General features: G+C 41.5%; 1 protein-coding gene across 1 annotated transcript in view; it reads right to left on the reverse strand.

Moving 5' to 3' along the window:
• MSH2 (mutS homolog 2) overlaps positions 1-12,918 on the reverse strand; it is a 79,178-nt gene extending 66,260 nt beyond the window's left edge. Inside the window, exons 1-2 of the mRNA XM_043989077.1 lie at positions 12,668-12,918; positions 4,102-4,256 (exon numbers count right to left, since the gene is read on the reverse strand). Of these exons, the coding sequence (XP_043845012.1) occupies positions 4,102-4,256; positions 12,668-12,878 (366 nt within the window). The 5' untranslated portion in view covers positions 12,879-12,918. The remainder of the gene's footprint in view (positions 1-4,101; positions 4,257-12,667) is intronic.
• Between the last annotated feature and the right edge of the window lie 1,898 nt (positions 12,919-14,816).

Raw genomic sequence — 14,816 nt, forward strand, 5'->3', positions numbered from 1 at the left:
TATAAAATCCCATTGATTATGTAACTCAAAATCGTTCAGGTTCAACCCGATTGACCGGCTTTATTGTGGACTAAAAATCTCTCAATAAACCTATTTGCTTCTTGAAGCCTGGAGACTTTGTTGTTTCTGTTCCTCCATCAGACTTAGAAATCTTCCCAACAAGATACAAGAATGAAGGAGTAGGGAACTATAGATGTAGAACACTATATATATGAAACTTGGTTGATATCATTGGTTAATTTTTTGCTAAACTATTTTGTTCTTGTTATAGTTTGCTATAAAGGATGGTTCTCTGGGATGGGAAGGAAGGGCATATGAGGAAATGAAGTGATATAAAAACAAAAGATGAATAAAAATTTTTCAAATCATATGAACAAAAGCCATTCGTTTTACCTAGGACCAACCCTGACAATTTATCAATGAAAATGTCTTATATACTCAAAGTACTAATCATGGTATTCTGAGACAGCTGTAGGTTTGCTTTAATGATATTGGAAGGCAGGAAAGTTTTTCAGGAGAGTGTTCTGCCCTCTTCATAATGGGTTTCCTTATTTTCCTTCTGAACTGATTCAAGTTCTAGTGGCAAGTCATATCAGGGAAAATATTCACAAATGATAGTTGAATAAATTCATTAATCACCTGCTGTTGCAATGCAATCTAATAGTTGTCTTAGAATAAATTTAAATAAAAATTGAGGAAAAATGAATATTGAAAGTTGTCATTTGAGGTACCTAAAAACTTCAACATGAAAGTTTAAATTATTAAAACATGAAAAAGAGGCAGCTAGGTGGCGCAGTGAATAAAGCACTGGCCCTGGATTCAGGAGGACCTGAGTTCAAATCCACCCTCAGACACTTGACACTTACTAGCTGGTGTGACCCTGGGTAAATCACTTAATCCTCATTGCCTCACCAAAACAAAAACAAAATATCAGAGGAAGAAAATCAGAATTTTAGAACTAGAAGGGCCTTAGAAACCAAGTCTAATATTCTTACTTTATAGAGAAGGAAACTGTATCAAAGGCATGTTAAATGACTTGCCCAGTGTCACATAGGTTTGGTTAATACTAGAATTATAATGAGAGGTCTAGAACCCCAAAGTCCCCCATTTCTAACTGCTTCATGTGGCTAAGTCTTCTCTTCCAGGAAAAATCCTTGAAAATAAACAAATGATTCCAATTTCTCCCAACAAAACTTGGAACACTGACAATGAAAGGTATGTTTGCAGCAATTTACAACTTACAATTTAACGGAAGAGAGTAGGCAAGTGGGTATGTGTGTGTGCAATTGTGTGTGTATATACACACTTTTAAAAAAAATATATACACATAATTACACACACACACACACACACACACACACACAGAGAAAGTTTCCTTTCTGCATTGGTGGAGATAGTTTCCTCACCTGAGTGGTTCATAATAATGAAATCATAGCACTGGGGTCCCTCCCCCCCCCAAAAAAGTAATTGTGCATTTGTTTTATTTACATCAAATAAGTACAGTGGGATCTCTTTATAATGCTAGTGTTAGGAGACTGAATAAAAACCAGTAATAAAGTGAAAAGATAACTAAAGTTAGAGTAAGAAAATCTGGGTTCAAATCCAAGGTCTAACACATTAGATGAAAGGGAATGTAACAGAGTAGATGGAAAGCCAGGGTCAAGCAGGAAGTTCAAATCCCACTTATGACACCGTTTCTCTTACCCTGGGCAAGTCACATGACTTTTCTGTCTGAGCTTTTTCTTTAATTTTTACTTCATTCATTCATTTATTCATTCATGGTAAGGCAACTGGGGTTAAGTGACTTGCCCAGGGTCACACAGCTAATTAAGTGTCAAGTGTCTGAGGCTGGATTTGAACTCAGGTCCTTCTGACTCCAGGGCCAGTGCTCTATCCACTGTGCCACCTAGCTGACCCCGCCCCTTTTCAATATTTATTTATGTTATTTATTTTTTGCAGGACAATGAGGGTTAAGTGACTTGCCCGGGATCACACAGCTAGTAAGTGTCAAGTGTCTGAGGCCGGATTTGAATTCAGGTCCTCCTGAATCCAGGGCTGGTGTTTTATCCACTGCCACCTAGCTGTCCCCTAAGTCACATGACTTTTCAATATCAAAGACAACTCTCCAAAACCATAATTTGCAGAATAGCTGCATATCCAAGAAATCACAGGTCTGGACCAACTTCCCTGCCCCTCATTTAAAAAAATTATTATCGATATGATGATATGTGAAAGTCATTTAACATCTCCAACTCTCAGTTTCCCCATCAGTAAGATGAAGATAAGATGTTATTTCACAAGTTGTCGCAGAGAAAATGTTTTATATTTATAAACAGTGCTCTCTATAAATGGGAATTGTTATTGTTAGCATTGCAGGCATGTTCTATAAAGCTTTCATTAGATAAAGTCATGTTTCAAGGGATGTTACCTGATCCTCGAAATATCCATATTCATATTATAATGAAATTCTACTGTACCTATGGGTATTCAGCATTAAAATGTGTTTTTTTTTTTTTGGTGAGGCAATTGGGGTTAAGTGATTTGCCCAGGATCACACAGCCAGTGTCTGAGGCCAGACTTGAACTCAGGTCCTCCTGACTCCAGGGCCAGTGCTCTATCTACTGTGCCACCTAGCTGCCCCTAAAATGTGCTTTTTAAGAACTTCGTAACTATGCAATCAGAAAAACCCATATGACCCAGTATGTCACAAACACTCTTTCTAAACTGTACTAGGCAATCATGTAGCTGTAACAATTGGAATGACGCCACCTGCTGGAGAGTTACTGTAGGAAAGCTCTGCCATCAGAAGGCGTCTGAAGGCAAGCCATGTGGTTTGCAAGATCAGTTCCTTGGCATCAGAAAGTGATATCTGCTTGTGGGTACTGTCGATCAAAGCTACCAGTCAATTAGCTTGGAGCTGTGTGGGCGTGTGGACAGGACATTCCTAGTTCCACAGGAGGCTTGTGGGATGAAGAAGGAGCGAGGCTGGCTCTCTCTCCCTCTTTCACGAGGACCTCAGCGGGGAGTGGAGCAGGAGACGCAGGCTCCCTGAGATAGATAGCTGAATCTAGGTCTCTTTCTCTCTCTTCACCAAATTCTTATTCTCCTTAATAAATGCTTAAAAGTCTAAACTCTTGTTAAAGCTTATAATTTATTGGTGAGCACTCATTAGATATTTTAGACAGTATAGCTAGATAGCAACTTTACATAGCAGTCAGTGGGAATCAAGGCCACTACTGCTTCATCACCCAAGGTCACTCAAAGCTAAACCCTGCTCCCTCACCTCCTCTTCTTAACATGTGACCACAGTAAGTATGTTAAGTTCTTACATAATGACACTATAAGGACAAATGGTTCCAATATTCCAAGAGAAACAGTATTTTGAGACAAAAGTGAAGAACAAACAAATAAGTCATATAATAAAATCTGTTGTTGTTCAGTTGATACTGTCATGTCTGACTGATACTTCATGACCCCATGGACCATATTGTCCATAGGGCTTTCTTGGCAAAGATACAGGATACATAATGAAATAAGTTACATTAAATCTAACATTTCCAGTTGAAGAGTCTAGATTGTCATAAACGCCAATTCATACATGACAACTTGACAAATTCCTGACTTAGGAATGACCCTTTCTTAAGAATGGCTATCACGGGGTGGCACAGTGGATAAAGCACTGGCCCTGGATTCAAGAGGACCTGAGTTCAAATCCGGCCTCAGGCACTTGACACTTACTAGCTGTGTGACCCTAGGCAAGTCACTTAACTCCCACTGCTTGCAAAAATAAATAAATAAATAAAAATAAAAGAGCAATCTAAAGAATGGCTATCACTACTGGCATTCATCTTCCCACTGACAAAGATGCAGGAACTCTTCTGCTCCCCAAGAGTCTGTCTTTTACCATCCAGTACTTTTCCTAGAAAATTCTTTCCCTTATTCCTCTCCTTTCCACCATTGCCAGGCATTTCTACTGCTGTGGCCTGGCACTGTTCACAGAAAAACTGGACCACTGTTGCTCCAGAAGCCATGGACTACTAATTATGGTAGCAACACTCTGAGGTTTTTCATTCTACATTTCTTTGCAAGAAAAAAAATTACCTTGAATGCCACGTGCCAATCATTCTCCTTGGTGGCCTTACTCCCAGCTTTATTCTTATAAACTTCAACTCTATACTGACGAACCAAGAGGAGGTCTTTCGCAAAAGATTCAAAATTCATTTTACTAAGCACAACGCTTTCCAGTTTTTTAGTACCTAGAGGAAAAAAGAGAAATCGCATGCTTTAAGTTAATTTGAGTCTGTATATTGACAAAAAGCAAAAAAAAAGTTCAAGTCCTCACAAATCAAAATAAAGACTTGAAACTTCAGGTTACATTGCTTTGAAAACAAATATAATCAGACAGAAAGCATTAAGCATGATTTGTAAAAATTCTTAGCAACACCTATATTCCATAAACTGCTAAGCCTACTCTTCTGTCACATGTAATACTCTTCCTACATGACAGTCCAAGGATCCATCATTTCAATAGTGAGTACCCTCCACTAGTGCACACATAACACCTCTGTGCTTTGAAGCTACGGCAGCCATTAAAAAAAAAATCATCATATAACAAATTTTCTGAGGATGAGATTCCTGCTGATCTTTGGCAGTAGGCTATCTGCAGGATCCACAGTGGAACCAGGAACTATACCACAATAGAATTCACTGGAGTTTGCAATCTGAGGACATAGCTTTAGAGTCACCAAATCTGGAGTCACCACTATGCTGTAATCAGTCAGACAATAAGCATTTAAATAATTATTATGTACAGGACACTGTGCTAAATGTCGAAATATATAAAGAAAGGCAGTTCCTATTCTCAAAGAGCTCACAATCTCATGGAGGAGACAGTGTGCAAACATTTATGGACAAACAAGCTATATATAGGATAAACAGGGGATGATAGAGGGAAGGCAGTAGGATTAAAAGGGACTGGGAAAGGCTTCCTGAAGGTGAGATTCTTGATGGGACCCAAAGGAAGCCAGAGAAGCCAAGGGGTAGAGATGAGGAGCGAGAACATTTTGGGCAGAGGGACAGACAGTGAAAATGCCTAGAGTCAAGAGTAGGTCTTAAAAATCAACCCTCCTTTTTACATAATTGCACATATATGACCTATATCTGAGTGCTTACCATCTCAGGAAGGGGGAGGGGAAGGAGGGAAAGAGGGATGGAATTTAGAACTCAAAAGTTTAAATAAAAATGCTTTTTAAAATTGAAAAAAAAGGGGCAGCTAGGTGGCACAGTAGATAGAGCACCGGCCCTGGAGTCAGGAGCACCTGAGTTCAAATCCGGCCTCAGACACTTAACACTTACTAGCTGTGTGACCCTGGGCAAGTCACTCAACCCCAATTGCCTCACTAAAAAAAAAAAAGAAAAAAAAAAAAGAAAAAAAAAAAGAAAAAAAAATTCAACTCACCTCTCCTCCTAAGGTACAAAAACTCAATGAAGAAAATTATTCCTTAATAATTAGAATTGAGCAAATGGAAGCTAATAACTATGAGAAATCAAGAAACAATAAGACAAAACCAAAAGAATGAAAAAATAGAAGATTTAAATATTTCACCGGAAAAACAACTGACCTAGAAAACAGATCCAGGAGAGATAATTTGAAAATTATTGGACTATCTGAAAGCCATGATAAAAAAAAAAAGTCTAGATATCAACCTTCAAGAAATTATCAAGGAAAACTGCCCTGATATTCTAGAACCAGAAGGTAAACTAGAAATTGAAAGACTACACCAATTACCTCCTGAAAGAGATTCAGAAATGAAAACTCCCAGAAATATTATAGCTAAATTCCAGAGCTTCCCAGATCAAGGAGAAAATATTGCAAGCAGTCAGAAAGAAATAATTCAAGTACCGTGGAGCCACAGTCAGGATTACACAATAAAGATTTAGCAATTTCTAAATTAAAGGATATTCTAGAGAGCAAAGGAACTGGGATTACAACCAAGTATCACCTATCCAGAAAAACCTCAGGGGGAAAAAAATAGGCATTCAAGGAAAAAGAGGGTTTTCAGGCATTCTTGATGAAAAGACAAGAGCTGAATAAAAAATATGACTTTCAAATATAAGACTCAAGAAAAGCATAAAAACGTAAACAGGAAAAGGAAATCATAAGGGAATTTAAAAGGTTAAAGTGTTTACATTGCTACATGGGAAGATGATACTTGTAACTAATAAGAACTTTCTCATTATTAGGTCAGTTGGAAGGAGTACACAGAGGGCACAGGTATAAGTTGAATATGAAGGGATAATATCTAAAAAAATAAGGGGTGAGAAAGGAATACACTGGGAGAAAGGGAAAGGGAGAGATGGAATGAGATAAATTATCTCACAAAAAAGAAGCAAGAAAAAGCTTTTAGAGTGGAGGGAGAGCTTATAGAGTGACTTAGGAATGACCCTTTTTTAGGAATGGCTATCACCACTGGGATCCATCTTCCCATTAACATGGATACAGGAACTCTTCTGCTCCCCAAGAATCTGTCTTTGCCCAGCCAGTACTTTTCCTAGAAAATTCTTTCCCTTATCTCTCTCTCCTTTCCACCACTGCCAGGCACCTCTACTGATGTGGCCTGGAACTGTCCACAGAAAGATGGGGGAAGGTGAGGAGGAGTGAGTGAACTTTACTCTCATAAGAATTGGCTCAAAGAGGGAATAACATACACACTCAATGGGATACAGAAATCTATGCTACCCTGCAGGAAAGCAGGAGGAGATGGGAGAAGGGAGGGCAGATTGAGAAAGGGGGTAGTCAGAAGCAAAATACTTTTGAGTAGGGACAGGGTGAAAGGGGAGAGAAAATAGAATAAAGGAGAGATGGGGAGGGGCAGCTAGGTGGTGCAGTAGATAGAGCACCTGCCCTGGATTCAAGAGGACCTGAGTTCAAATCTGGCCTCAGACACTTAACACTTACTAGCTATGTGACCCTGGGTAAGTCACTTAACCCCAAATGCCTCACCAAAAAAACAAACAAACAAACAAAGGAGAGATGGGGGTAGCAAGAGAGAGAATAGGATGGAGGGAAATACAGTTAGCAAGTAACAAAAAAATTTGAAACAAGTTTCTCTGATAAAGACTTCATTTCTCAAACAAAGAACTGAGGCAAATTTCTAAAAATAAGAGCCATTCCCAAATTAATGATCAAAAGATATAAACAGTTTCAAATGAAGTAATCAAAGTTATCTATAGCCATATTAAAGAAAAAGTTCTAACTATTGATTAGAGAGATACAAATCAAAACAATTCTGGGGTAGTACCTCATACCTATTAGATTGGCTAATTTCAGGGAAAAGACAAGACATTGGAGGGGATGTGAGAAAAATAAGACATTAATGCACTGTTGGTAGAGTTGTAAACTGATTCAACCATTCTGTAGAGTAATTTGGAACTATGCCCCCTGTAACGATTGGAATGACGCCACCTGCTGGAGACTTACTGTAGAAGAGTTCCACCCATGAAGTGAAGGTTTTTGAGGGCAAGACCAGGAGTCTTTTCTTTGGCGTCAGGAAGTGACCCAGGCTAGTGGGAGGAGGAAGGAAGAGACTGGCACTCGGTCTCAGGCTCTTTCCTTTGGACTCTGGTGGAGAGCGGAGCTAGAAATGTGCTCTCCCTTTAATAGACAGGAATCTAGGCCTTTCTCTCTCTTTACCAAATTCTTATTCTCCTTAATAAATGCTTAAAAGTCTAACTCTTGCTAAAGCTTATAATTTATTGGTGACCACTCATTAGATATTTTAGACAGTTTAGCTAGAATTTTAGCCCTTAACACCCCAGGGGCTATATAACCATGCACACTCTTGAACCTGACAATACCACTACTATGTCTGTATCCAAAAACAGATTAAAAAAAAAAAAGACAAAAAGATAAAAAGGAAAAGGACCTATAGGTACAAAAATATTTATAGCAGTTCTTTTCTGGTGGCAAGGAATTGGAAAAAAGGGGGATACCCATTAATTGGGGAATGGCTGAACAAACTGTGGTATGTGACTATGATGGAATACTATTACACTTTAAGAAATGATGTGCAGAGGGCAGCTAGATGGCGCATTGGATAGAGCACCAGCCCTGGAGTCCAGAGTACCTGAGTTCAAATCCGGCCTCAGACACTCAACACTTACTGGCTGTGTGACCCTGGGCAAGTCACTTAACCCCCAATTGCCTCAAAAAAAAAAAAAGAAAAGAAAAAGAAATGATGTGCAGGATACTCTCAGAAAAACCTGGAAAGACTTACATGAGCTGATGCAAAGTGAAATGTACTGTGTACATAGTAACAGCAGTATTGTGGGATGATCAGCTGTGAATAACTTAGCTACTCTCACCAATATAACAACCCAAGACAACTCTGAAGGACTCATCATGAAGAATGCTCTCTACCCCTAGAGAAAGAACTGATGATGTCTGAATACACATTGAAAGTATACTTTTTTAACTTTATTTTTCTTGAAGTTTTCTGAGCTGTTTTCTTTTACAATGTGACTAATATAGAAATGTTTTGCATGACTACACATGTATAACCTGTACTAAATTGCTTTCCTTCTCAATGGGGGGGGGGGGGGGAGAAAGGGAGAGAATTTAGAACTCAAAGTTTTTTTAAATAGATGTTAAACATTGTTTTTACATGTAATTAGGGGGAAAAAAATACTAAATTTAAAAAAAACAGTTCATAAGAAAATCTGTGGCACATATATGTATGAGACAGGAGATGGGGGGCAAAAAAACCTGTGAAATTGCTACCCATATCCTTACATCTGACATATAAGAATGTCCCATCATCTAGAGCTGCACAACATGTCACAACACCTAGGCTGCAGCCTCTTACAATGCACATATATGAAGCTTGAAATAGGAAAGCACTATAATGGAGACTTTCAAAAGAGAAGAGATTTTCTGAGACCGAAGGTTCATTAGGAATCTAATTCAACCCCCTTATTTTATAAATGAGGTTACATGGATTCCCAATATCACATGGCTAACTAGTGACCTTATAAATTAAATGACTGACTAAAAAAAATGTAGTTCATCCATAATGCAATATTACTGTGACATAATAATCAAAACAAAAAACTCAGAAAATCAGAAGACATAGATCAAAGCGATAAGTAGCAGAAAAACAATATGTAAAACAAAAACAAGAAAATGGAAATCAACATTCTATAAACTATAATGACTAATAATGGCTCCAGAGAAGATTTGAAAAAATAAACAAGGGGCAGCTAGGTGGCATAGAGCATCAGCCCTGGATTCAGGAGGACCTGAATTCAAATCCACCTCAGACACTTGATGCTTACTAGCTGTGTGACCCGGGGCAAGTCACTTAACCCCAATTGCCTCACCAAAAAAAAAAAAAAAGAAAAGAAAGAAAGAAAAAATAAACAACTCCCTCCCCATTTTGCAGAGGTAGAGAACCAGGGCTATGAAACACTGCATATAGTCAAACACAGTTAACAAGTTGGTTGCTTTTCCTGAACTGCTTCTCCCACCACCACTTTTTTTTTAAGGTATAGCTTGATGGGAAGTAAATATGCTCAGAAATTAATTTGTTGTAGCAATAAAAAGCATCAAAAAGACTTTGAAAAATTAAATAAATTCATTTGGGAAACAAGATATTCATGAAATTAATGCAAGATGATGAAGTGAAAGAACTGCATACACCTGTCCTTTTTCTTTTTTTGGGGGGGGGGGGGGGGCGGGCATTCTGGGGAATGACAAGGAGGCATTTTATCTTCAGGCTACTAATAAGGGTCTAAGCACCTATTTGCTTCAGTTTCCACTATCCCTGCCAAGAAAACCCCAAATGGGGTCATGAAGATTATGACTGAAATGACAGAACAATAAAAGCCATACTTTGGGATTGAAAAGTAGTTTTACCCAGGATTTTAAGTAGATTAAAAAGACAAAACCCAACACTAAGATAACACTCATTATAGACCAGCATTCATTTGAATTAAATTGAATTAATATTTATTAAGCATTTACTGCATGCAATGGTGACACAATGGCACAGTGGATAGAGCAGTGGGCCTGGAGTCAGGAAGACTCATTTTCCCCAAGTTCAAATCTGGCCTCTGAGGTCACAAGGAGTAGGACACAACTGAAAACGACTGAACAACACTACATGCAAGGCACTGGCACTGTGCTATGGACCAGAGAAATAAAGACAAAAGATAAAAAATTTTCCTGACCTCAAAAAGCTACCATTCTACTAGGTCACTCACTCGAATTTGTCAAGTGACCTGGGGGAAGGCACAATAACAGGATATTCCTAATGTCTTAGTGCAGTTTTAAGCTTTAGTAGCTTACAATAGTTTCCCTTTATTTCTTTTTTTGCAGGGCAATGAGGATTAAGTGACTTGCCCAGAGTCACACAGCTAGTAAATGTCAAGTGTCTGAAGCAGCATTTGAACTCCTGACTCCAGGGCTGGTGTTTTACCACTGTACCATCTAGCTGACCCAGTTTCCCTTTGTTTCAATCAAGACAGAGTCGGCATTCCCTACTTCAATTCACAGGGCCACCGTTTTGCCAGTCTGCCAAGTCCTCACTCCTGAGCCATTGCCAGGGAATCCTCATTGGTCTCCCTACCTCAAGTATTTCTCCATTAAATTCCTTCTCTACACAGCTGCCAGTTACCTTCCTCAAGTACAGGTCTGACAATGTCAACCGCCTGCTCAAACTGCAGTGGCTCCCGACAAGCTCTCAGAGAAAACGTAAATGTTCGGCATTTAAGGCCCTTTACAATCCAGCCCCACTCAAGTTTTCCAACCTTCTTACACACTACCCCCTTTCATGGGTTTTTCCTTGTATATTAGATTTTCATTTTTTAAATGGGGGGGGCGGGAAGGACAGTTAGGTGCTGCAGTGATAAGACACTGGCCCTGGAGTCAGGAGGACCTGAGTTCAAATCTGACCTCAGACACTTAACACTAGCTGTGTGACCCTGGGCAAATCACTTAACCCTCATTGCCCTGCCCCACCAAAAAAAATTCTGTTCATCATTCATGTTTATAATGCCTTTATCATCCCACTTAAATATTTCATAGGCAAAATGCTCCTTTTCAGCAAAAACTGAACTAATTTAAGCAGTTTCTCATTAACATGTTGAAAGAATTAGTTTCCTCACTCTTATTTGACACATTTGAAGTTTCACAACCATCTTTAAACTACAAAATCTCGATAGGCTTAATGTACCCAAACACCCCATCCTTATGATATTTCTGGTCATCAAATAACTGTATACCATTGATAATAGTATAGAGTACTGGTTAAAGAGCAGGTCTCAAAATCAAGAAGACCTGGAGTTAAGTTTTAACTAGACAAGTGGTTTAACCTCTCAGTGTCCCTGTGCAACCCTATAAACATTCAAAAATTCAAGCTACTAGGGGCAGCTAGGTGGCGCAGGATAGAGCACTGGCCCTGGAGTCAGGAGTACCTGAGTTCAAATCTGACCTCAGACACTTAACACTAGCTGTGTGACCCTGGGCAAATCACTTAATCCCAATTGCCTCACTTAAAAAAAAACCCTCCAATCACGAGAGTTTTAGTCCTAGGAATGGCCTTATCTAACCCACACCTTTTACTGATAAGAAAGCCGAGAGCCAGGGAGGTTAATTGCAATCTGATAATAAGAACCAAAGCTGTAAGAACTTCACTTAAGAGGAGAGCTTCCTTGCACTCAACAAGACTGACCATCTCCCAAACCCCAAATCAGAGCACAAAGTCTGATAGAAGATGTTCTTTCATATGTTTTCTTATCTGTAAAATGAGGGCATTGTTTAAAATGATGTCGAAGGTCACTCTGATTTCTAAAATTCTATGATTGGGGCAGCTAGGTGGCTCAGTGGATAGATCACCGGCCCTGGATTCAGGAGGACCTGAGTTCAAATCTGACTTCAGAAACTTAACACTTGCTAGCTGTGTGGCCCTGGGCAAGTCACTTAACCCCAATTGCCTCACCAAAAATAAATAAATAAATAAAAAATAAAATTCTATGATTAAAAAAAAACCTGTAGAAGATGAAATCTTCATCCCACGCTCATCTCATCGCTCCCTTTTCTGAACTGTGGCTAATGTTCTGGGCTTTAGGTTGGGGGGGGGGGGGTGAGAGAAGGAGAGTGAGCCAGCCCTGGAGGAACAGATTGTAAACTCCTGGAAAACAAGGAATCTCTCGCCTTTTGGTACTCCCAGCGCTTAGCAAGGTGCCTGACACACAGCAGGCGCCTAATAAATGTTTAAAAATAGAGAAGCGGAGGATCTGGGTTCGAGACCCGGCTCGATCTCGCCTGCGCTGGTTCTTTCCCTGCACTTGGGGGGGGGGGGAGAGAGAATAAGTCTCTTGCCAGAGAGCATGGGGGGGGGGGGGGAAATAAGTCCAAGATCACCCCACCCCCACCCCCTGGGGGTAGTGAGAGGAGCGCAAGGAGGGACGCAAAGCTCTTAAAGATGAGTCTTAAAAGGGGCGTGTTCCTACGTCCAGGATGGAGGGGGGAGGGGCGGGATGCACCCGGTGGCAGGCGAAGAACGCTGGGGCCCGGAGGGAGCTTTCTCCGCAGTCCCCGGCCCCCCGCCCCGCGCCGGGCCAGGCCAGGGAAGGCGCCCCCCCCCCTCCTCTGCCTGGTGGCCCTTACCGGTCATCCCGATATATTTGATGACCGCCTGGGTCTTGAACACCTCCCGGGCGGCCAGCAGCGCGTCATCGCCGTGCGCGGTGTAGTAATCGCCCCGGTCGAAGATGCGCACGGTGGTGGGCGGCTTGGCCGGCATGGCCTGGAAAAAGCGGATGAAGCTGCATTCGGCCTGGCTGTCCATGGCTAGCACCTCTTTCGGCTGCAGCGCCATGTTGGAATCTCCCGCCAGCAGCCGCCAGCGACCCCGCCTGACCCCGCGCCGGCCCGCCTCTTTCCCGCTTTCGTTGCTGCCTCAGTCGGCAGGTCCAATCAGCATCCAGCTTTGCCTGACGGTGGGGCGGGGAGGACGCGGCTAGAAGCGACCAATCACAAGCCGGATAGGAGCTGCGTCTAGGAGATGCTCCTCCCCCTTCTCCAAGGGCCCGCCTCCTGGATCGTGTCCCTACGCGGAGGACCGAGTCCCTGGAGAGATTCAGCGCCCCTCCCCCTTCCCTCCGACCTTTCCTGGGGACGGGAAGTGGGCAGGGCTGCCGGGGTTCCATGTTTTCTGCGGAAAACTGGAGCTTCCTGCTCCTTATGCGCCAGGACGGCGTTCGAGGCACGTCATGTGGCAGCCAAAAAATTAAACCTTGTTATCCACTCGTCCTCCTGGTAACATATGCCTAGGTAACGTATCCAGATAGGACGCAGGACTTTATAAATCAGTAAGCCCTGAGTTCAAATTCTGCCCCATACACTCATAACTGCAGGTACCCGCCCTTTGTTTGTACGGAGCTGTTTGCCGTTTGTCCCTCTATTACTGTGAGCCCCTTGAGGGCAGGGACTGGGTTTTTTTTTTTCCTTTCTTGGTATCCCCACGGTGCCAGGCACTGGTTTTTGTTTGGTTTTTTTGCGGGGGCAATGAGAGTTAAATGACTTGCCCAGGGTCACTCAGCTAGTAAGTGTCAAGTGCCTGAGGCTGGAATCCAGGGCTAGTGCTTTATCCACTGCGCCCCTTAGCTGCTCCAGGCATTGTTTAGACTTTTTTTAGTCGTGGCCCATTCTTCCTGACCCCATTTTGGGATTCTCTTTGCAATAGTCCTGAAGTATTTTGCCATTTCCTTCTCCAGCCCGCTTTACAGATGAGGAAACTGAGGCAAACAGGGTGAAGTGACTTACCCAGGATCACAGCTAAGAAGTGTCTGAGGCCAGATTTGAACTCAGGAAAATGACTCACTTCACCACCTGCCTGTCCACCATTACAGATTACTCCCTAACAATTAAAGCAATTCCTTGCCATCCTATCCCTTGACTTTTGCAAGATTCCCTATTCCAACCAGTTTAAAGGCAGGTTCCCTACCCAGGACTATGTCACTTCCTTACATTCATTGTGTCCAAAACAATTCATCCATTTGCCTATGCAACTAGATGTTACAGTGTGTAGAGTGCTACACCTGGAGTCAGCAAGACCTGAACTCATACCCTGCCTGAGAAGGTATTTACTAGCTCTATGACCCTGAACAAGTCACTTAATCTCTGCCTCAGTTTTCTCATCTGTAAAATGGGGGTAATAATTGTACCCACTGCCCAATGTTGTGAGGATCAAGGGAGATACTATTTAGTTTAGCACAGTATCTGACACATAGTAAACACTTCATCCCTTTCAAGAAATGCCACGCTTTCTTTTTAATTGTCTGCAATGAAAGAGAAATTGCTAGCTCATTCATATAGCTTCCCCCCAGATGTTTGTGCTTTCTCCCTCCTCTGATTTTCCTGGAGCTCCCTTCTTTGCCCCTTTCACCTATGTTATGCTCATCTATGTGCATGTTGTATGGAGTCTTTCAGCAGGCATGGTGCCTTGCACATAGTAGGTGCTTCCTATTTGTTGCCCCTCATCATTTGTTGGTTTTCATCATCTTCATGCATCACAGAAGCAAGATCACTCCCATTGGCAGTGGCCCCTTGGAGCTCCTCAATAAAACATCGAAAGATATAGTAATGAAAAGAAGAGATGTGCCAAGTTGTTTGTTTTTTTAAAAATATTGTCTAAGTACATAGGGGACACCGCTAGGCGGCACGCTGGAGAAAGAGCTGGTCCAGAGTTCGGGAAGACCTGAGTTAAAATCTAACCTCAGACATCTACTAACTGTGTGACCCTGGGCAAGTCACT

The sequence above is a fragment of the Dromiciops gliroides genome, chromosome 2 (assembly GCF_019393635.1).
Source record: "Dromiciops gliroides isolate mDroGli1 chromosome 2, mDroGli1.pri, whole genome shotgun sequence".
NCBI lineage: Eukaryota > Metazoa > Chordata > Mammalia > Microbiotheria > Microbiotheriidae > Dromiciops > Dromiciops gliroides.